At 34.2% G+C, this 21,649-nt stretch overlaps 1 protein-coding gene across 7 annotated transcripts in view; it reads left to right on the top strand.

The window, feature by feature from the left end:
- Positions 1–16,813, top strand: part of LOC108753501 (inositol hexakisphosphate and diphosphoinositol-pentakisphosphate kinase) — an 18,478-nt gene extending 1,665 nt beyond the window's left edge. The window contains exons 5-31 of one of the 7 annotated variants that reach the window (XM_018495093.1): positions 2,047–2,244; positions 2,320–2,460; positions 2,542–2,632; positions 3,095–3,249; positions 3,412–3,704; positions 4,074–4,268; positions 4,369–4,455; positions 4,522–4,710; positions 4,841–4,938; positions 5,260–5,382; positions 5,881–5,910; positions 6,609–6,843; positions 6,914–7,349; positions 7,428–7,561; positions 7,662–7,776; positions 7,858–8,097; positions 8,171–8,287; positions 8,376–8,533; positions 8,644–8,792; positions 9,695–9,742; positions 12,060–12,365; positions 13,920–14,141; positions 14,487–14,757; positions 14,975–15,066; positions 15,141–15,252; positions 15,517–15,897; positions 15,995–16,813. In XM_018495093.1, coding sequence (XP_018350595.1) covers positions 2,047–2,244; positions 2,320–2,460; positions 2,542–2,632; positions 3,095–3,249; positions 3,412–3,704; positions 4,074–4,268; positions 4,369–4,455; positions 4,522–4,710; positions 4,841–4,938; positions 5,260–5,382; positions 5,881–5,910; positions 6,609–6,843; positions 6,914–7,349; positions 7,428–7,561; positions 7,662–7,776; positions 7,858–8,097; positions 8,171–8,287; positions 8,376–8,533; positions 8,644–8,792; positions 9,695–9,742; positions 12,060–12,365; positions 13,920–14,141; positions 14,487–14,757; positions 14,975–15,066; positions 15,141–15,252; positions 15,517–15,897; positions 15,995–16,451 — 5,073 coding nt within the window. In that variant the 3' untranslated portion in view covers positions 16,452–16,813. The remainder of the gene's footprint in view (positions 1–2,046; positions 2,245–2,319; positions 2,461–2,541; positions 2,633–3,094; positions 3,250–3,411; positions 3,705–4,073; positions 4,269–4,368; positions 4,456–4,521; positions 4,711–4,840; positions 4,939–5,259; positions 5,383–5,880; positions 5,911–6,608; positions 6,844–6,913; positions 7,350–7,427; positions 7,562–7,661; positions 7,777–7,857; positions 8,098–8,170; positions 8,288–8,375; positions 8,534–8,643; positions 8,793–9,694; positions 9,743–12,059; positions 12,366–13,919; positions 14,142–14,486; positions 14,758–14,974; positions 15,067–15,140; positions 15,253–15,516; positions 15,898–15,994) is intronic. The other 6 variants (XM_018495094.1, XM_018495096.1, XM_018495098.1 and 3 more) reach the window with 6 other exon arrangements.
- Positions 16,814–21,649: the final 4,836 nt, after the last annotated feature.

Raw genomic sequence — 21,649 nt, 5'->3', positions numbered from 1 at the left:
TATATTAGAAATATGTAATATATGTAAATATTTTTTACGCATTTAAAAAATTATACATATTCTTTTATATTCTTTTACAATATACTTGCCCTTTACAAGCGAAAATATGCTAACAGTTACTTAAACAGTTGCTAAGTAAATGTTGATGGAACTTTTGTCAGTTAATTACTAGTACCTACATAGTCAAGAGGTATACCCTTATTACATAATAACAGCTTTTAAAGAATTAAATCAATCAGTGCAAGCATTTACAATAAATATTAATAAATATTTCTATGTAGTGAAGTGTATAAATACAATCAATAGAAGAATAGGCTAAATTCTGTGTTTTTCCATGATGTTTGGTCAGACAGGAATTTATCTTATCATAAAACACATTATTCGAGCACGAATGGTATGCACGTGATATAGCAGTTTAAATTTTCTATTGATGCATGTGTAATGCAAACAGTTATCCTATTTGTCACTTAGGAATATTGTACATTTATTAATATTTACCATCAATTAGAGCAGTGCTAATATTGATCGAATTATAAATTCCTTCTAACTATGCTTGATAATATTATGGCAATTGCCTGCGAGTTTCATTCAGAAGGTATCTGCTACTCCGCTACTCGTTACTCTAACAGTGTGTGAACGCAGTTCATATAGGCAAACAGTATGCATATTATTAAAACCTAAATTAATTGATAATTTAATGCTACATTCTTATATCATTTGAAGGTATATAAATATGCTGCCACAAGAGTATATTTGAGTCCTAAGTTTTAGTGATAATGTTCAAGTGACAGTGATAAATTTTTCTTTATCTTTCTATCATGATACGTTAACCATAATCATACTTTAAGTGATCGATATTATCAATTAAATCATTGCTTATTACCAGAATAGAAGACATCAGAATTTATGAAGTATTTAATTTTTGAAGATACATAACAATGAATTTTATTTCCAAGGTAAAAGCGCGCGTGTGTAATGTGTATGACTAAAGAAATATGTATTGTAATACTCTAATAAGAATGTGCTTAAAGATTAGAACTCTATAGAAATAGCAAACACAAATAATAAAGATTTATCAATTGAACGTAGGTATATAGTTTTCTGTGATAACTTATCAGATATTACTAACATACAATACATATTACATAGAAATTTGCTATTACAAGAACTTCTTATATTCATATATTCGAATTATTATAAATTATAGGAAATGAAGATAGATTTCACTATATTTCTTTAGCTTGCTGTAATCTTTTTCTTATTTCTTTTATCACATTAATATCTCACCTCTTTTTCTAAATCTTTCATTGCAGTGATTAACAAATGCTCGTGCTTTGGTTTTACTTGTTGCTGCATGACTGATATTGCATTTCTCATTGATTCTGGATTGTAGTGAAATAATGGTACATGTAGTGGAATAATGGTAAAGTGAAATAAACAAAAATAGGTAAAAATATAAACGTGTAGGTGAATGAAAATTTCATACTGAATGAATCACGAATTTTTTTAAATAGCGTGAATTTTTATTTTTAAATTTACATATTTCACGCTTTGTTGCTTGATATGTATTACCTTTCTATGTAGGCAATAACATATGTGATCGACGTATAACTTACTTATCAAAAGATCAAACTAAAGAGTATAATGAGTAATCTTACAAGAGTTCGCGATGAAAATTGTCCTGCTGACGACAAGCCTAGATTTCTATCCTGCCTAAAGGCATACTGGGTGAGCACTATTTAGCTTGAAGATTTTACAATCTTCATCATTGCTTGTTATATAGCGGAGTTTAGAAATCACGTTCATTTTTAGAAACTATATAAAAGTATCAGGCTGTGATATTCTGCTACTTGATCTATTACTGATTTTTCAAAAGAAAAAATGAGTGTGTGATAGTGAATTTAATTTTATATATTAGATATGTATTAATTTTTTTATTAAAGTGTTTATTAAAATTTTTTTTTTTCTGTTTATTGGTATTGCATTAGATATGATTTGCGTACGCGATGTATTATTCTATTACTTATTGTTTATTTTGCTTTCTAGCCTGAATTATCAGAAGGCAACCAAGATGATGCTTATATGGGCGGAAGTGATGTGGAAGGAGAGGGAAAACAAGTTCTGGTTGGGATATGTGCAATGGCAAAGAAGTCGCAGAGTAAACCGATGAAAGAGATTTTGACAAGGCTCGAAGAATTCGAATATATAAAAATTATCGTCTTTCCAGAAGAAGTGATATTAAAGGTAATATATATTTACGTTGTGGAATTATACCGTATTTCTACCAAATTTATATCTTTTGTGTTTGTTCGTTTATAGGAACCAGTAGAAAATTGGCCTGTAGTCGATTGCTTAATAAGTTTCCATAGTAAAGGCTTCCCCCTTGATAAGGCTATAAATTATGCGAATTTACGTAAACCGTTCATCATCAATCATCTCCCGATGCAGTACGATATCCAGGTATAAAAGCTTTTAATTTCAGAATACTAATGTGTTTTTCTATTACATATATCCTCTACGTATTAATACAAATTGCTATAGGACCGAAGAAGAGTTTATGCTATACTGGAAAGCGAAGGTATCGAAATTCCACGATATGCTGTTCTCGACAGAGATTCACCAGATCCGAAACGTGAGTTACAAAATTTATATACATTATTTATAAATAAATTGTAAATACTTAATCTTCGCGATCCGGTTTTGAAATCAAATAGCCATGATGTACGGTACTCAAATGAATTTAAAACACTCACGTGTGTCACTTATAGCTTAGCTCTCTACGGACGACATTGTCTTGTCATAAAACAATTTTTTTACTAAAAATTGTTTTGCTAAAAATTGTTTTATTAGTGAAGAATCTACTGGAAAGAGATATCTGTCCTTCATCAATACATATAGCGTCTCTGGCGATTAAAAATAATATTATATTTCAGAGTGCTATATACATTTTCATCTTCAGTTTTTAAGTAACTAATCTGTATATCCCGAATTAACCCCAAATTTATCCTAAATTTAATTTTAAAGTAAACAAATATGCAAAACTTGTTTTTAGGAAGTTAATCTTTACATGTAAAAAATATAAACTGCATTTTAGAACACGAATTAGTGGAGTCAGAGGATCACGTGGAGGTGAATGGTATTACTTTCAATAAACCATTCGTGGAAAAACCAGTATCAGCTGAAGATCATAATATCTATATTTACTATCCTACTTCTGCTGGAGGAGGAAGTCAGAGATTATTTAGAAAGGTATATAATATATTATCTTTTATTTGAATTATTTATTATATTATCTTTCCTGAAGTTAGTATATGAATCCTTGTACAAGATGTAGAAAGCAAACAGCATTTTTCTACATGAAAAAAAATTAAAAATGAATACTTATTGTATGAATAATGTTTGTTTATACAGATAGGTAGTCGTAGTAGTGTATATTCTCCAGAATCTCGCGTTCGCAAGAGTGGTTCTTATATCTATGAAGATTTTATGCCTACCGATGGCACCGACGTTAAAGTCTATACTGTGGGACCTGATTACGCTCATGCCGAAGCGAGGAAGAGCCCTGCTCTCGACGGCAAAGTTGAGAGAGATTCAGAGGGCAAAGAAATTCGTTATCCGGTGATATTGAACAATGCTGAGAAATTAATTAGTAGGAAAGTATGTTTGGCCTTCAAGCAAACGGTGTGCGGTTTCGATTTATTAAGGTATGTGATCGTACATTTTCATGTAATAAAACCAATATGATAAGAGATTAAGTCTACTTTTTCGATAATTCTTTTTATGAACAGTGATATGTCGCAATATTCGTTAAAAAGATGCGTTTCTTATATAAAATCTATTTTGTTTGTTTGTGTAACATTAAGACATGGTACATTACGTGTCAACATAATATAATTACCGACGTGGTTATCAATGTTATTTTAGAACGCATATCACATTCAATAGCTTTGATTTCTGTTGTGACACTAACTTCAGTCAAAAAACAAATATTGACGCAAGTGTGTATCGCGCGATTTATATAAGTGACCAAAAGTCAAGTAAGTACAATTGATACAACATGATTTTGGTTACAGAGCAAACGGCCAGTCGTTTGTGTGCGATGTGAATGGATTTAGTTTTGTAAAGAACTCGAACAAGTATTACGATGACTGTGCCAAGATTTTGGGGAATATGATACTTAGGGAGTTGGCTCCCACGTTGCATATTCCATGGAGTGTTCCCTTTCAATTGGACGATCCTCCTATCGTGCCAACCACATTTGGCAAAATGTTAGTCTAACCACAAGTGATAATTAAACTATACACAATTATGTTCTTATTACTGAAGCATGTTTCTCAATCATTATTAATTGCTTCGATATTTATCTAGGATGGAATTGCGCTGTGTTGTGGCAGTTATTAGACATGGTGATAGAACCCCAAAACAGAAGATGAAAGTAGAAGTGCGTCATCCTAAGTGAGTAAAAAAGATCTTACACGTTTTCTCATCCGAAAGTATCATAATTTAAAATTTATGTCACAGATTTTTTGAGATATTTGCAAAGTATGATGGCTATAAACACGGTCATGTTAAACTAAAGCGCCCTAAACAGTTGCAAGAGATTCTCGATACAGCGCGTAGTCTGCTAGCGGAAATACAGCATCGTGCGGCTGGTCCCGAGTTAGAAGAAAAACAAGGGAAATTGGAGCAACTTAAGAGTGTCTTAGAAATGTATGTAGTAGTAAACAAAACAATATAGTACTTTAATGAATTAATCAAACGTACATGATTATTATTAATATTACACAATCGAGTAATAAATGATAAATTTTTGTAATAAAATATTAATTCTATATTGCAGGTACGGGCATTTCTCTGGCATAAATCGCAAAGTCCAATTAAAGTATCAACCGCGAGGACGGCCGCGGGGAAGTTCCTCCGACGACGGTAGTGATCTTAGTATGCTTCGTTTGTTTTTTCACTATTTTATATAATATACATACGATATGTATTTTTAAGGATATATAATTTAATGAATATATTTATATTCATATAAGCCCATATTCAGAATACGATATTAGCACACATATTTGCCAAATAATTCACATCCAAATGCCAAATAATTACATCTACTATAGAATTTTAGAAATAAAATCGCGTATTTGTCGATAAAAACGCTTATGGGCCCTAGTATAATATATTTAATAGATATATTTTATAGAAAATTATATATCATATATATGAAGAAATACGCGTACCTCTTCACTTTTTCTCTTTTAGATCGATTAGGGGAACCGTCTCTCGTTTTGATATTAAAATGGGGCGGAGAACTGACGCCGGCTGGACGTATTCAAGCGGAAGAATTAGGACGCATATTCCGCTGCATGTACCCCGGTGGTCAAGGTAGACACCTTAGTGGTTCGTATCTTATGTTCATATGCTTGCCATGCTCGCTTTTAAGTTTCTACACAGTATCGAAAATCGTTTCTATAATAATTTTCCTCTATTAGCTAAACCTGATCTGGGTTTACCTGTGATGTATGAAGTATAATCTGAAAGTCTATAGGCTTTCGGTACGAATTATTGTCTCTTGTACTTTGAGAATGCTATATTGTACAAGTTGCAAAATTATTGAACGGTTTAAAAAGATTGGCGTATTGATATTGAATCATATTCTCACATGATTTGTATCACTATATCTTGTGAATGAGAAATGTAAAAGCTATTTGAGAGTAATATCGAATTTGTGCGAGAGTATTGAGAGTAATTGCCAGTGTAGCAATCACTGTGGCACTAACAACCATTGGCAATCATATCTAACTAGTAGTTAATAGTGAGATGTAGTAATATTACACTTTCAAGAGTCACATATAGGATAATCTATCTCAAATGTTATTTCAGAGGAAGAATCAGAGATGTTACCAAATCACGGTAACCTTTTATTTACGATCCACGCTTATTCCATAGTTCTCTGTAGATTGTATTGCTGTTCTTAGAAATAGCGATGTTACGGTCGACAGCGTTAACAGTAAGAGTACACTTGCACACTTTGTATCTTTTTATTTGAACGAGTTCTCGAGTTGCCACTCGACTTAGCGGAAACAAACCGTGATCGGCAACTAGGGAATAGCATGGTTTAGCGATTTTAGCGTACACCACACTTACCTCTCGCCACACGCTTTCTTTATGCTAATGTACGTTTCCATTAGTTTTGTTTTTAACGGCACTACAATACGTTAAATATAATTTTTTATATGTAAAATGTTATGCACGTATTTGTACAATATGTGTTCTTCGAAACGTAATTTTCTATTAAAATACCAACAGAGGAGTTTTAAGGTAACTCTAAAACATTTAGAGACATGAAAAACTTGCAATACCTTCCGTGTTATGTCACAACATTAATTAATATAATATAATTAATCCTGATATTATATTTTTATGATATAATCCCGATAATATATCTTTACATATCACGATGATCTCGATACTAGAGCATAGGTCATCTCGACAACTTTTTTTTTTTTTTTTTTTTGAGTACTCTAAATTGTTGTCGTTGTGTTCTATGATTATGATAACAGGAGAAATCCCGTTAGTGTGTTGATACTATTCCCCCTTGTTAAATGTAGGTGAATACGCAGGTGCACAAGGATTGGGTTTGTTACGCTTGCACTCCACGTTTCGCCATGATTTAAAGATCTATGCTAGCGATGAGGGACGCGTTCAAATGACTGCGGCGGCTTTTGCAAAAGGATTACTTGCATTAGAGGGAGAGCTAACGCCTATTTTAGTGCAGATGGTGAAAAGCGCGAATACCAATGGTCTTCTAGATAACGACTGCGATAGTAGCAAATATCAGAATATGTGAGTAAATCTTTACTAAACTCCTGAATTGTAACTTTTTCCACATAATATACGATATTTATATTTATAGGGTAAAAACGCGCTTGCACGAGCTGCTACAACAAGATAGAGACTTTACTCGGGAGGATCGAGAACAGATCAATCCGGGAAACGCGCTCAGCATCAATGCCGCTTTAGATTTTGTCAAGAACCCGGTCCGATGTTGCCAACACGTTCATACTCTTATCCAGAAACTTTTAGATATCGTGCGAATAAAAAAGGAAGATCCGAAGACAAAGGACACAATACTCTATCACGGTGAAACGTGGGAACTAATGGGACGTCGCTGGGGAAAGATAGAAAAGGATTTTTGTACGAAAAACAAACGTTTTGACATATCTAAAATTCCCGATATTTACGATTGTATAAAATACGATCTGCAACATAATAATCATACATTGCAATTCGAACATGCGGAAGAATTGTATACGTATGCTAAATCTTTAGCGGATATAGTAATCCCTCAGGTATAATTTATTTTCGCCGTTAATTCTATCAATATTTTATTTTTCTAACTGTAAATTTTATTATATATTAATGCGCAGGAATATGGTTTAACGGTACAAGAGAAAATGACTATTGGTCAAGGTATATGCACGCCTTTGTTGAAAAAAATACGGGCTGATCTACAACGAAATATCGAAGAATCTGAGGAGACTGTAAATAGACTTAATCCTAGGTATAACAATTGAGTCTTGTTTTTGTAGAATTTTCTTCTCTAACAGTTTGAGATTTTTTTAGTAACTAACTATACAGTTATTATTATTAATGATCTATAGATATTCCCATGGTGTCTCGAGTCCAGGACGCCATGTACGTACGAGACTGTATTTCACAAGTGAGAGTCATGTACATTCCTTGCTAACCGTGTTGCGTTATGGTGGTTTACTCGATGTAAGTGACATGTCCATATTATAATTAGAAGAAATAATTTCCTGTTTCGTTTTCTAATTTCTTATTCATCGATTCGCGCAGGTGGTGAAAGACGAACAGTGGCGGCGCGCGATGGAATACGTCAGCATGGTCTCCGAGTTGAATTATATGTCGCAAATTGTTGTCATGTTGTACGAGGATCCAACTAAAGATCCATGCAGTGAGGAACGTTTTCATGTCGAATTGCACTTCAGTCCTGGCGTTAACTGTTGCGTGCAGAAGAATCTGCCGCCTGGTCCTGGATTCAGACCACACTCGCGTAATGAGAGCAGTCACAATGTGGTAAGATTTTAAATTATCTGTATAATACGCTACTTCAATACAAATTAATGAATATTGTCTTTTTTTTTTTAAGGGGGAGAGTGGTGGTTCTGGTCAGGATACTAGTTCACAATGTAGCACCAGGATAGAGGAGGAAGATGTGGAATTGGGCATTATCGAAGACGATTTGATAAATCCTACCGCGCAAACTGTAAGTACAGTTTATTTATTAATTTTTGGCAAGTGTTATTTTGTTCTCAACCATTTAAATAGTTATACGACAAAAAATTTACTTTCAGGATACGCCTCCACCATTAATAGAAACAGACACTATGGATTCTATGCTAGACAGTCCAACGACCAGTCGTGGGATCGACATGATGGATCTAGATCCGAATATGATGGACGAACCGTATGATAGTGGATTTTTGCAGAGCTCGGCACCGATTCCAATCAGGTCTGCTATTATATGCAATTTACATTGAGTATTTTTCTATACAAATTTATTATTCTAATAAAATAATATGTGAAGAATAAAGATTTCATCCAATGTTACTGTACGTACAGTGCTAGAACCGTGGCCGGACACGAAGCTGCTAGACTTGGTAGCCAATTGGCGGCAAGTCAGCGACAACGCCGAAGCAAGGAAGCAGGGAACATCGTGGAACCACGCGCGCGAAGCTATGATCATCAACGGCAAGAGAAGCCTGAGAAAGGTAAGTGCGCCTTAATGTGCAAGTTATCCATATCGGTGAGCAGATTTAGTGAAGTAAGTGTGAAGGATGTCGCTGCTAAACGAGTGACATTTGGCCGAAATGTAATATTAACGGTTGATTTATACTTGCTGTACATATATGTGCGTGCATATGCGTACATACACATGGATATGGAATGTGTACGTAAGACGTATATCCTTAACACATTTAATGGTTTGTGCATGATTATATAATTATTAATTATTGGTCTTCTTTATATATTTATACACCACCTTAATGGCAGTTATCGACATTTATAATATGCTACGTATGAATGCCGTATATATCCTTTCTCCCAAATTATATAATAGATTCCGTGAAATTATATTTTGTCACGATAAATCCTATTTCCCTTGTATAAGTAGTGATTAATGAAAAATATATCAAAGTTTAAACAATGTTTGGTATTCAACGTTTTAATTTAATGAATCAATGGTTCGATTATTAATTTATATAATTTTTACAATATGTAATTAAAAATATTTATGATATTTATAAAAGATTAGTATTACTTGTCTCTAAATTTTGAGCTGAAGTTATATTGTTAAATTTATAGATGTTTCTTGTTATCTAAATAAGAGCAGAGATTTCATTTTTACAAAATGTGTCGCATGTAGATAAATGAGTCGTGCGATATAATAACGATAATATGATGTAAAGGTCTTTGTTTGCTCTTCGAAGAATGCAAAAATACAATTGCGCGCAAACATATAATGACGTTTAATATATATTATGTATGTGTTATGTTAACGTTAAAGACATCGAGATATTAGAGCTTTTAGAAGTTAATTACTGGCAATTGAATTGATGGTGGAACGTCACCACAATGCTCCCTTCTGTGTTCTACTGTTCTCTTTTTGTAGCTGCGGACAAGCTGCAGTATCAGAGCTTGGACGCGGTCAACAAAGAAGGTACGTTTTTACCGGTTATTAATTTTTTTTATAAAATAATTTTTTGAGATAATGTACACGTAAACTTTCGGATGATATTTTACGTATCCTTATTTTTTTCCATAATCAAGTAGATCCGTCCTATCCACATGTACATTTTTTTTACCCGTAGAAAACACTCATATGCATATGTTGCAATGAAATAATTCCATCAATCGATATATTGCGTAATTATGCTAATAAAATTTCATATCGAATGTATAGCATAACTCTGATTCTCATATAAAGTAGATAATTCGGCGGATTTTTATTTTCGTTGCAATTAATGTGCATAGTTGTTGGACCGATATATCAGTACCCAGAATGCGCTTATGCACATCGTCGGTATTATAAAGTGTTGATTAAAGTAACTGCCAACTCTCACATTCTACACCTTATAACCTCGTAGCTATAGTCTCGTATCTCTAGTATAGTCTCATCCCTTCCTCAGTAAATTAATCTTGCATATTTTGTCCGAGTTAATTTTTCACGATATGTTGCGACGAGTTGTAATCTGCATTTGTTGATTTCGTTATTTTCCTTTAATCAGTTCTACAAATCGCACGTACTGTATAGACCAGAAAAAAGGATCGGTATCATTTTTTCTTTTCTTTTAATGACTAGATCTCTGGAACACCGGACGAAGTGCGAAACACAGTCTGGTTGATCTATCCGGGTAGGGCGATCTATCCGGAAAAGTTTAATGTATCTTGTTTCATATAGTACAGCCGAGAGATGTGTATTTTGCCAATGCCAGGGTAGGAAGTGGTGATTCCAGTTGAAATAACTCTTTGCTCAGCGATAGTTGTGCGCGTGGAAGCCAACTAATCAAGTATCGGCGACTGTCTGAACCACACACGCACTGTAGTGTGGTTCATTTAGCTGCCCACCCGAATCCTCGATCCTAAGATCATCATGTCCACGAAACTCGCACATCTTCATTACCATCGAATCTTCCTTCTTGGAGCTCTAAGCGCATTTGTCATACGTTCATCGTATAAGTTCATCCAAAGTGTCATCGAATTTCATATCATCGATTTTCTCAAACAATACTTGTTGATGCTTATCGAATATTCACAGCTTCTTTTTTTGTATTTGCGTTTCATGTCGATTCGTCATGTTCGTGTTCATCTTACACCGCCACCATTTTCATTGATCGTCGAATGTTACCTTTGAATAAGTAGCTCACAAAACATATAACGTCGTCACCTCGTTCCTCTTCTTCATTCATGTATAATTCATAACGATCAGTCAAAAGGAAAAAGGGACTCGGACCAAGAAAAGCATCATATCTTTTCACTATATCATCACGATTGTATACTAATGCCGTTCAAGCTTCGGCATTCTAACAAACTTCGATGTTACGAGGCTGTCTATATATGTAAAAAGTCGTGTGGTTTGGTTGGCTTACTGGTTGCATGGCTATCGTGTGCCACAGTTGTTGTATGGTGTGCGTACTCGTGAATCCGGCATACTCGCTAAACTATACGCAGAGGGTGTGGAAGGTATACTCTATCCTTAATTTACTTTATTTCTTCCTTGACGAATCTTTAAACGCCGAAGCAATTAAAATGTAATATTTGTAATCTTTTCAAGCGATAAAGTATATTGTTCGTTTAATGACACGAGATTATTCAAAAATTATTTTCTATATACAATATTTATATATTTCATACATATAGTAGTATAATATTTATTTATATTGTACTACATATGTACTGTGAAAATATAGATGTAATAACTATAACAGATTTTAAGATTTTTACGCTGATTCTTATATTTGTTACAGAGATTGTTTTATTCTTTATATATAATTTTTGAATTATTCATAATCTCTGTAACGTACCATAATACGTAAAGCAAAGCATGTCGCAAGGTGTATAATAAAGTGACAACGTCCTTTATGTCTGTACCAGATTAGACATTGAGATTGAATTTTATTAATCAAAGCAAAGTTCACTAACCTTGATATTAGTTTTATTTTTTCTGATTGGTGAAATTCAATCTCTAGTCTGATACGAGTATTACGGTAATCATTTTTCTTGTTTTTGTTTATCGCGAGAGCAGTGATCCAAAGATTCGTCCCTTCCGGTTCTTTAGCAAATGGGTTTTTTAATCGACTCTTTCTCTCTTTTGTTTTCTTTTCTTTCCTCTTCCTCTCACTATACCGTCATTTCGAATGCTGCACCGTACCCTGCCGTCCCTTTCTGATCACGCTATCACATCTGGATCTATTTTGCCTGCGCATTTCGCATTCTCTTCACGCACCGCACCGCTACGCAACGCAACTCGCTATCAGCCGCGGGGCCAACTCCGGAGGAATCTCGCGACAAGGAACGCACGTGGAAGCCGGCGACGCTGCTGCAATCGTATAGCTCGCCGGAGCTACCGGTTTCGCCGGACGAGAGCTTCTCTTCTTCGTGCTCGCTTCGCAATGCGTGCAACGCTAGACAACTATCCGCCAACCCTTGCTCGTTGCCCCATCCGTCGTTCGCGACTGTCAGCAACCTGCCGGAGCGGACTGTCACCGGGTACCGTGGTCGCGGCAGAAAATACGAACGATCGCGCTCCGAAGTGACCTTGCTCTCATCCGTCGAACTCTGTGGTGAGTTCAAGGGTAACGACAAACTTCACGTGGACTGATGGAAAGATCGTCGCACGTGAAGTCGGAGTGGCGCGCGGAAAAACCTGAGAAAAATGTTTGGTTGAAAATGGATAAACTGGAAAATGATATCAATCTCTTGATCTCAATCAGAATTCCAGTTGTCATAATTAGAATTTAGTAGATTTAACCAGGCAATTCTAATTTGTCCATTTTCAATTAGAATTTTAATTAATCAAACATTTCTCTCAGTACTTCTCTCAGTTTTATTCAGGTCTAATCCTATATCAATGTCAATGAGAATTTTGTTTGCCCAAATATCACACTACGGGAACAATACACTAGTAGTATATCCACCCAGTTCGATTGTAATTTCATAAAAATGAACTTTGAAAAAAATCTTTTTTAATCGAAACGCCAGACATTAAGCATAACGGTACTAAGAAAGTATATGTATGAAATAAAAGTGTTTTTCATTGCTTTATTAATGAGAGTAATGGAAAAGTACTGGAACAAGAAAGTTGGATATGCCGTAAATAGCGAAAAGGTTTAAGAGTTAGTAATATGAAGAAGTAAATATAACGTACATTATTATCTGGTGATAGTCGGGATTAACATCATTCTTGGATCACTAAATAACGTTCTAATAAATTTCGTTTTATCCTTTCGTTGATAATTTCTCTTACGGACTCTTATTGGCATCGACACGCAGGTTGGACATGACTGAATTATTTATTTTCCATGTGCTACTCTGGAGTTTCTGCGACCTCAATATTAGATACTGGAAACCTCGATTCACGAGATCAATAGATACGAAATTGCCTACGTGAATTGTTGCATTCTTTTATTCTAGATTTGACGAAATTATGTTGTCTGACAAAGAAATTATTTAACGAACTAAAGGAGAGCAGATTTATAAAAGAAAGGGAGATAGTCAAGAAACTATTTACTGCAACATAAATAGTACAGCAAATTAGTTGGGCATTCGCAGAGTTTTATTCTTTATCCGTTATATTTTGCTAATTTGTTCAATTAGCTTGATATTCTTTTCCGAAGGAAGACCAACGCCAGTTTTTGTTTCCTAATTTGGATTATTCCCACTAATCGAGATTCGATTCGAGTCCTGATCTTCTATTTCTTTCTAAATTTATTTTCAGAAAGAAGAGAATCAATCGTGTTGATTAATATAATAATTAATTATTGTGGGAATAGTCCTATGCTCACCGATTTGCTTTGCTCGTTATCGCTCTGTCGTCTCTTTCTGATTATTAATGTTCCTCCTCTCACCTTGAGACGCGAGCACAAACTCAAGCACGGGCACGAGCACGAGCACGAGCACGAGTATGTCGTGATAGAATTTAAGCCCTCACAGTCGATCTCTGCCGGCTTTTAATAAAGACATGCCAATTATATACATATAACAAATATTCACCATTATCACTACCATCGATCCACGAGACTAATCATCATCAATGTCCGGAGTATCTATCAGCGTCTGAGTCCCTCGTCCGTCCAAACATCCCGTATCCAGGCCTCATTCCTCTTCTCCACCCTTAGACACACGATCGCGGATCATTCAACCTGATCCTACCTGCACAGCAAGGCGCCACCGACACAGTATCTCCGGACAGATGAGTTATTTCAAGCTGCTGGGCTACAATGTCAGCAAGAAGCTCACCGGCTCGGCCAACAGTCTCTTCAGTACTGCCGTAATAAGCGGTTCCTCGAGTGCGCCGAACCTGAAGGACATGGTACCACCTCATGCGTCCGCGGTTGCCGGTAGCATCTCTAGATTATTATATATTTAATTAATATATAATAATATAAATAACTAACGCCCAGTAATTTTATGCTTAATATAAAATTACCAAGATAATTTCTCGGATTTAGTCAAACTTTCGTAACAAATAACATAAAATGCATTGAAATGCATTAAATCTCACCCGAACAGTTTATCCTCCAATTCGAATAATTATATATCTGATGAAATTTAGATATATAATAGTAGAAAGTTTTAAAATATCGATATTTTATTAATTTATTTAATAAAATAAAAAATCCGGATAGGAGAGAATAAATTAAAATATTGAAAAAAATGATTCTTAATTGGCATTTATTCTGTAGCGATAGAAGGCTTCGGCGGGGTGCCCCCCATTAGACCCTTGGAAACTCTACACAACGCGTTATCGCTACGCCAACTAGATTGCTTCCTCGAGATGATGACCACGGCGCCGTTATATAGAACCCCGGCCTCATCACCGCCTAAGTCGTCGCCGGCCGGATCGACGCACGAGTCACTCAATCCACCCCTCGTCCATACCGGGATTAGTCGCGAGTATCACTCTTCCGACACGGAAGCCGTCAGGTACCGTAAGAAATTACATAAAACATGCCCGTGAGTATTTAGTTCTTTCCTCTGTGCCAATTAAATTTCGAGAGAGAAGAATGCTCCTAAACTTATTCCGACAAATGTGTTATATTCTATTACATCTTTTTTTGTTTGAATAATTATTTAGTATTTGTATATACATATATTGTTTTATAATTTAATTACTAAAAATTCTAGTATGCGAGTTACTATTAATCTCCAATATATAATCACCATTTTATAGGTACATTATGCCGACACCGATACAATATAAACCCCTTAGTGAAGCAGAAACGTGTGACACTAGGAATCTACCATCACCTACCAGCCCGAACAGTGTGTATCTATCCTATCTAAAACTGTGGCAGTAATATAAATTTTATTTTAATAATCTTTTATGTTTCATACAGGCACAGGCTGGAGTAGTGAGCCACAGTCTTTTCTATCCTCCGAACCATCGTCACCTGCGCCAACATCGACAGGCGAATGTAGTATGTCTATAAGCTTAATCAGCAACGAAAGGTGAGTCTTACATGTGTCTTGAGATACATTTTATGAATTTGATCTATTTCTAATTTTGTACGTTTTCTCCTTTTATGTTGAATTTATGTGATTAATTAACTACTAATTTAGTTACTTGCATTCTGTAGTCCTAAATTTACTAAATATATCATTTTGTGATTGTATCTTTGTTGGTTAATTTAGATTTTATATATCTCTCTAATATCTTACTACGTTGTGCGTTGAGTGTTAGTAGTATTAGAAATAACACCTCTCCCTTCACAGTGCTCAACTCTTTATTGCGCCGAAATTCTCCCCGACCTCCTGTCTGGACGTAGACTTTAACGAATTTTGTATTCGTCTCGATCAAGAGAATCGAGAAAGTCGCGGCAGCGTCTCATATACGGATTATTACAGCAACGAGGACGGTCAGATACGTAAAATAACGCAAATACCGCAAACGATACAATCAGGTGCCAGCGGCGCGCAGACAAAGCTCATCTGTGACGATGATCTTCCTTCCGATAATATCGATGAAGACGAGGACCACACGTTAACTTTAAAACAGACCGAGGAGCAAAAGAAACAAGACGTTAAATCGATATTCGAGCAGAGGGATGACATTAACCCTACGAAATTAAGCGGTAGCTACAAGAAGATCGGACGGTAGGCAAATAAAATCGATTTAACACGAATACATATAATACATATATACATGAAAGGATATATCGATATTTATCGCGGTGTTATTTGTTTACTGTAGTTTCCTGGTGGAAAGCACGGATATATCGCACGGCGATGTCCGAATTAAGGACACTGACAACGCCGGTATTTCCGATAAAGTAAAACTCTCTACCTCTCAGAAATCTGACATTTCAAGCACGGGTAAATCCATCGCGGAGAAGGCAAAGAAGGATTCCAAAAAATGCGGCGGCTCGCACATCAATTCTCAAAAGCGAAAAAACTTTTCTCGTTCGCAGAGCGTCACGACACCGAAGCCGGTTGCACCGAAATCTGATACGCCTTTCAGTTACTCGAGGCAAAGCTCGTTCTCGACGATGTCGGATGTGGATCTGGAAAATTGGAAATTAAGCACAGATCTGGCACATTCTTCGAGAACGAGCCAACAGGAGGAACCTATACTCACTGTAGCCGGCAGTCTCACGGATAGCTCTAACATCACTGTGGGTTTCGATGTCAAAGAGGAGGAAAAAAAATAGATATCAATTGCAAATTAATTTACTTATTTGATATTTTTTTCGACATCCTCGTGATATTAGATCTATTCTTACAACGTAGCGTTTTACACTACTAGAGTTTTGAAGAGGATAGTTTCCTAGAAACTCAAAAGTATTAAAATCAACAAGTATTAATTAAACAGGGCTGAACAGTCAGTCATTTTGATGTTTTAGCATTATTCATCAAGGCTGATAAAAGTATACGATCAGGACCAGATCATTTAGAAAGAGTTATAATAGCGAAACTTTTAAACCCCATCTCCTTCCAATCTTTATAGCATTATATAAATGAGATTAAATCAAAGACGATATATTCTTATTTCAGCTCGAGAAATATCTCTAGAAAGCGATCAATGTTTCTAAATCGCTTCGTGACTTAAAAATAATATATTTTATCAATACAGATAGAATAAAATTATAATAATTTAAATGATGTAGCAAACATTTAGCTTAGAATGGGTCTTTTATAAAAAGATCAATGAATTATTGAACTGATAATAGTGAGAAAGAAAAATTAATCCTTTTACTTACATATCACTATCTGCGTGTTTTAATTTTAATTCAACATATTTACATCATTTGTAGAATTAGTTTTAAAAAGAATTAAAAATTTTTAATCAAGGGAGTAGATTTGATGATACTTTTTCGATCGTTTTTAATTTTTTGAGATTCTTAAATAAGGTTTTACGCAGCAAGCAATACTGTCTAGGATCATCGCTGTTGACTGTGACTCGTAATTATACACATAGAAGATTACCTCTTTCCTAAAGAGATTATTGCAGATGTACAAACACTATGTAGATAAACATAGCCATTACGTGTGCTTCAATTAAATATAAGGGTGACTGAATAGGAAAAGAGACATGTGGAGAAAAAAGTACATATGATTACAAAAGAGGCATTTTAGAAAGAAATGTAAAAATGTATATTTACTGGATTTTGTTCTGCTCTTTAAAATATATATATTACAATAGTTTTTAATAGTCATATTTTCTTGAAGTTACCGAATGTACGAGACTGAAAATGTATGTATGCGCCAGCTAACGATGTTGAAAATGACAACGAAGATATCTATTAGATATCTTATTTCGTGCGACTGCATGTGTAATTGAAGATATTACGTTTTTTATATTTTTTTTCAGTATAGTAATAAGTACTAGAGAGAAGGTTTTTATCCGAGCCAAAGAAAATATCCTGATTAAGGTGATATAATTACGCTTGAAGTTGCACGAAGAAATATCCTGACTGTGGACACTTGTCTTGCGACTTCTGGTATTGCGAAGGGTACGTATTACGGAATTATTCGAAATGGATTCCGATCGGAATTATTCGATTATTCCCTAGATTTCTATTGTTTTCTAGGGAAAATGAAATAATTGCGGTCGGACTTAATTCCTCCGTAATAAGTACCCAGTACAGAAAATACGTAGTAATCGCAGATTAACTGTACTTGTAAAATAGTAAACAGCGTGCTCATAAATCAAAATATATGTACGTACATATATATCTATGTTACAAATGTTTGAATAAAACAATCTGAAACGTAACCTGTTCGTTGAGATTTTATTTTTCCTAATATTCTTAAGTTAACAGTTGAGGATGTATCAGCCGTATATTTCTTGCAAAAAGTTCAAAATTGGGAATTTATTAATATTTATATTTTTTATTTGAAAATGAATATAAATACAAAACAATTTATATGAATAATATCTTATATTTATTTAAATATATTTTTATAGTTTATTTATTACATTTTTATTATTTTTATTATAATATTTTAACTTCAAAAATTTCAATTTTGTATAATAATAAAGAATAATAACGGCTGATATACCCTTAAACAGCGTGAGAATGGTTTCCAAAGAAAGCCTGCCAAATTCTATTTTATATTTTTGCATAAAAGTAACATTACAGGGACAACTCGGCAGCCGTTTCATCAGTGATTTTATGGCGATTGTTTTCGATAATCCTTCCTGTCTATAATTAGCTTCGCGTCAAATCGATGGCAGAGTCAATTTGCGATTTCAACGGACACGTGCGCGCCTGCCTTTTCTGTCCTTTCGAGGGACAGCCAACATATTGTTTGCGAGAGCAGTTTGAGGGGTGCGCTCCATCCCTGAATCAATTAAATAGATATTAGCCGTGTCACTTGACGTGGCTAAGAGAGCGAGAGACCGACCCTTACAACGAGCGCGTATAAACATCGCGCGTTTCCGCGTGTCAAATCGGATCTCGTGTTTATGCTCCCCCGAGGTGACTTCGACGAAGGGAGGAGGAGGGGGGTTGTATCAAGTTATTAGTTATTCCCCGGCGCATCCCCTCGCTTCGCGACATTTCCGTGTCCCAGAAACGCTCTAATTACGTCGCGCGAGTGGCGTATGATTTATCCCTCCACCACATTTTTTCATCCCCGAAATTTCTCTATATTCTCGCCTCGCAATAGCGCGACGCCGACAAATCGTTTTCCAATTTTCGTTTAGAGATATATTTATCGCTTAGATAGTCGAGATTTATCTTTTTGTAAAATTATTTTGTTTATGCTGTAAAAATAATAGAATATGCATTAAGAATATATTAAGCAGTTTACATATTTCAAAATACATAAATGTCGATTAGATGCTTAGATGGCATTTGTTATATACCTATAGACTCTCTAAAACTTTTGGAATGAATCTCTATAGAATAAAATCTCTCACTCTTAATGATTGAAAAGTGAGCCACTCTTTTTCAAGACTTAATTTATTTACAATTTACAGTGAAATTCCACTTCCAAGAATTTAGAAAAGAAGTATGAATATCTCTGGATTAGCATAAGCAAAACTCGCACTGTTTCCTATAGTGTGCAAACATTAACTCTCTTTTTAATAAAAAAAAATACTCTGAAGCTATTGAAATTTACTCTGTAAATTCTTTGTAAAATCTTATTCTAAAGAGTGAAATCTCACTCTTGAAGTTCAAAAATTCTGCCACCATTTTTCAAGAGTGGCAGAATTTTCACTCTTTAAAGTGAGATTCCACTCCAAAGAATTTAGAGAGTATATAGAATTTAACACCATTTTAATCGATTTCTTCTAAAAATCTGAGAAAATTAATCTGTTATATTTTTTATTATATATTTACATTTCTATATTTTAAAGTTACTTATATTTATATATATCTGTGTGTTAAAAATGTTGACTCAATATTTCGCAACAATACCGATTTTGTAATTACCTAGGCCTGTTCTTCCTTATATCGCGACAAAATCGTATAACAAATTACGACAAGTTTGAAGAGAAGATGTCCTGCATGAGCGTAATATCGCTCAAAGTATTTGATAAACGTATGTATTTGATAACGTTGATATGCGTTAGAATTGTAGGCGCAAGTAGAAAACGACGTGGATGTTTAATACAACCCTCTGCTGTAATATGAACTATATACATAACTGCAAGCTGACGCCCCGGATCGATGTTTTGAGCGTCGGCGCCGGTAAGCTCCAGCTCTTTCTGCCGTCATTTTCTGGAGCAACCGATACGATACGTATGAAATCAAATGTGAAATTAAATTTTACTTGAGCATTCTGTTTGGAAAGAATTCATAAGAGAAATTAATTTCTAAAAATTTTTAAAACTTACAAGTTAAAAGTCGACATTATTAAAATCTGTACATTATTTTTTTAAATTAAAATTAACAAATTCTTCATTTTTTCTTCATTATTTCTTGTTCCCATATTTTCATTTTAATTTTTACAAAAAAAAACGCCTTAAATATTTATTACAAAATCTTTTCAGAATTGAAGTTTAACGGAGAGCTACTATTTACTTATTATATTATTGCTTTCTAGTTCTAATTATATTATACATCGCTTATTAAAATTTTGTTATTGTTATATATCAATCATGTTATATATCATTATTGTTCGTTTTCTTTGAAGTTTATTTCGCAAAAAAAATAAATTATTAATTTCTTACTTATACAATTCATCTTCATCTTATTAATTTCAACTATTATATTTATAATAGATCACAATATTTAATTATACCTAATGTAAATATTAAAAAATTACAAATATGTCAAAATTGATATTGCAATATTGTATATTGCTTGAGGAGCAATCTGCTAAATTTTTCTGAAATTCTATTCGGATCCGCAGCACCATACATTACACCGTGCATTACGAAAATGGGGTGATTCCAGCCGAATTCACTGGAATGAACGGAGCGAGCCACGTAAACGTCGTCCTCCGGATTTCGCACGTGTTCATCCGATCTGATTTTGATGCGCCGCTAACAATGGCAATGCACCGACCCCGTTGCATCGTCGCCCACAACGGGGTCACGCCTCTGAGCAAAATTACAGGATTTCGTCACGGACCTTTCCAGACTTTCCTGATGCTTATTATACGGATTCGTCGCGGAAATCCCTTGAGCAGTTGTGATGAGAGAGTGATTTAACGCGAGAAACCAATGTAGAAAAAAACAGAAATCAAATCTCGTAAAGGACGTAAGGTATATTACTAATTAATATTATATTTAACAATAGATATACGTCAAAAAACATACATTTAGGTAAATTAATATTTAGTAAAATAAATACTAAATATTATTAAACAAATTAATTTAATGTTATATATACAATATATATATATTAGATAAATATGAAAATATCAATTTTCTTATTTTATATATTCTATACTTAATTTATAGAATAATCTTTCAAAAAATTATACGCAATATTTGACGAAAGTTTCATTATTATGTTTGTAGAATAGATGTTAAACTAGCAGAACAAATGTGATCGAAATTTTCAGAAACTTTTAACTTTAAACTACACTAATGTATTAAATTAATTATTAAAATTTATATTTGTATACGCACAGAAAAAATGTTGCTGTTGCCACAACCAGAAATAATGATAATTTTCGCCTATCAATATATTCGATTATGATAACCGTAAGATAGACATATGTTTACAGCCATAATCGTTAAGATATGCCAATCTATTTATCACAATCGTTGTTCTTATAATAAAACAATGTATTGATGGATGATGTTTGATCGTGAACAGCCGTTTTTTCACATAATTGGAGCTGTAAGTACATCTTATTTCTAAGTAGCAGTTAAAAATAAAATAAAATTGATCGACAGATTATTTATTTCAAATAAAATTGTTTAAGATGCAAAATAGCACCAAGCACA

Source organism: Trachymyrmex septentrionalis, unplaced genomic scaffold, assembly GCF_001594115.1.
Source record: "Trachymyrmex septentrionalis isolate Tsep2-gDNA-1 unplaced genomic scaffold, Tsep1.0 scaffold7, whole genome shotgun sequence".
Taxonomy (NCBI): domain Eukaryota; kingdom Metazoa; phylum Arthropoda; class Insecta; order Hymenoptera; family Formicidae; genus Trachymyrmex; species Trachymyrmex septentrionalis.
Note: the sequence above shows the minus strand (reverse complement) of the source record. Positions and strands in the feature narration are given on the sequence as shown.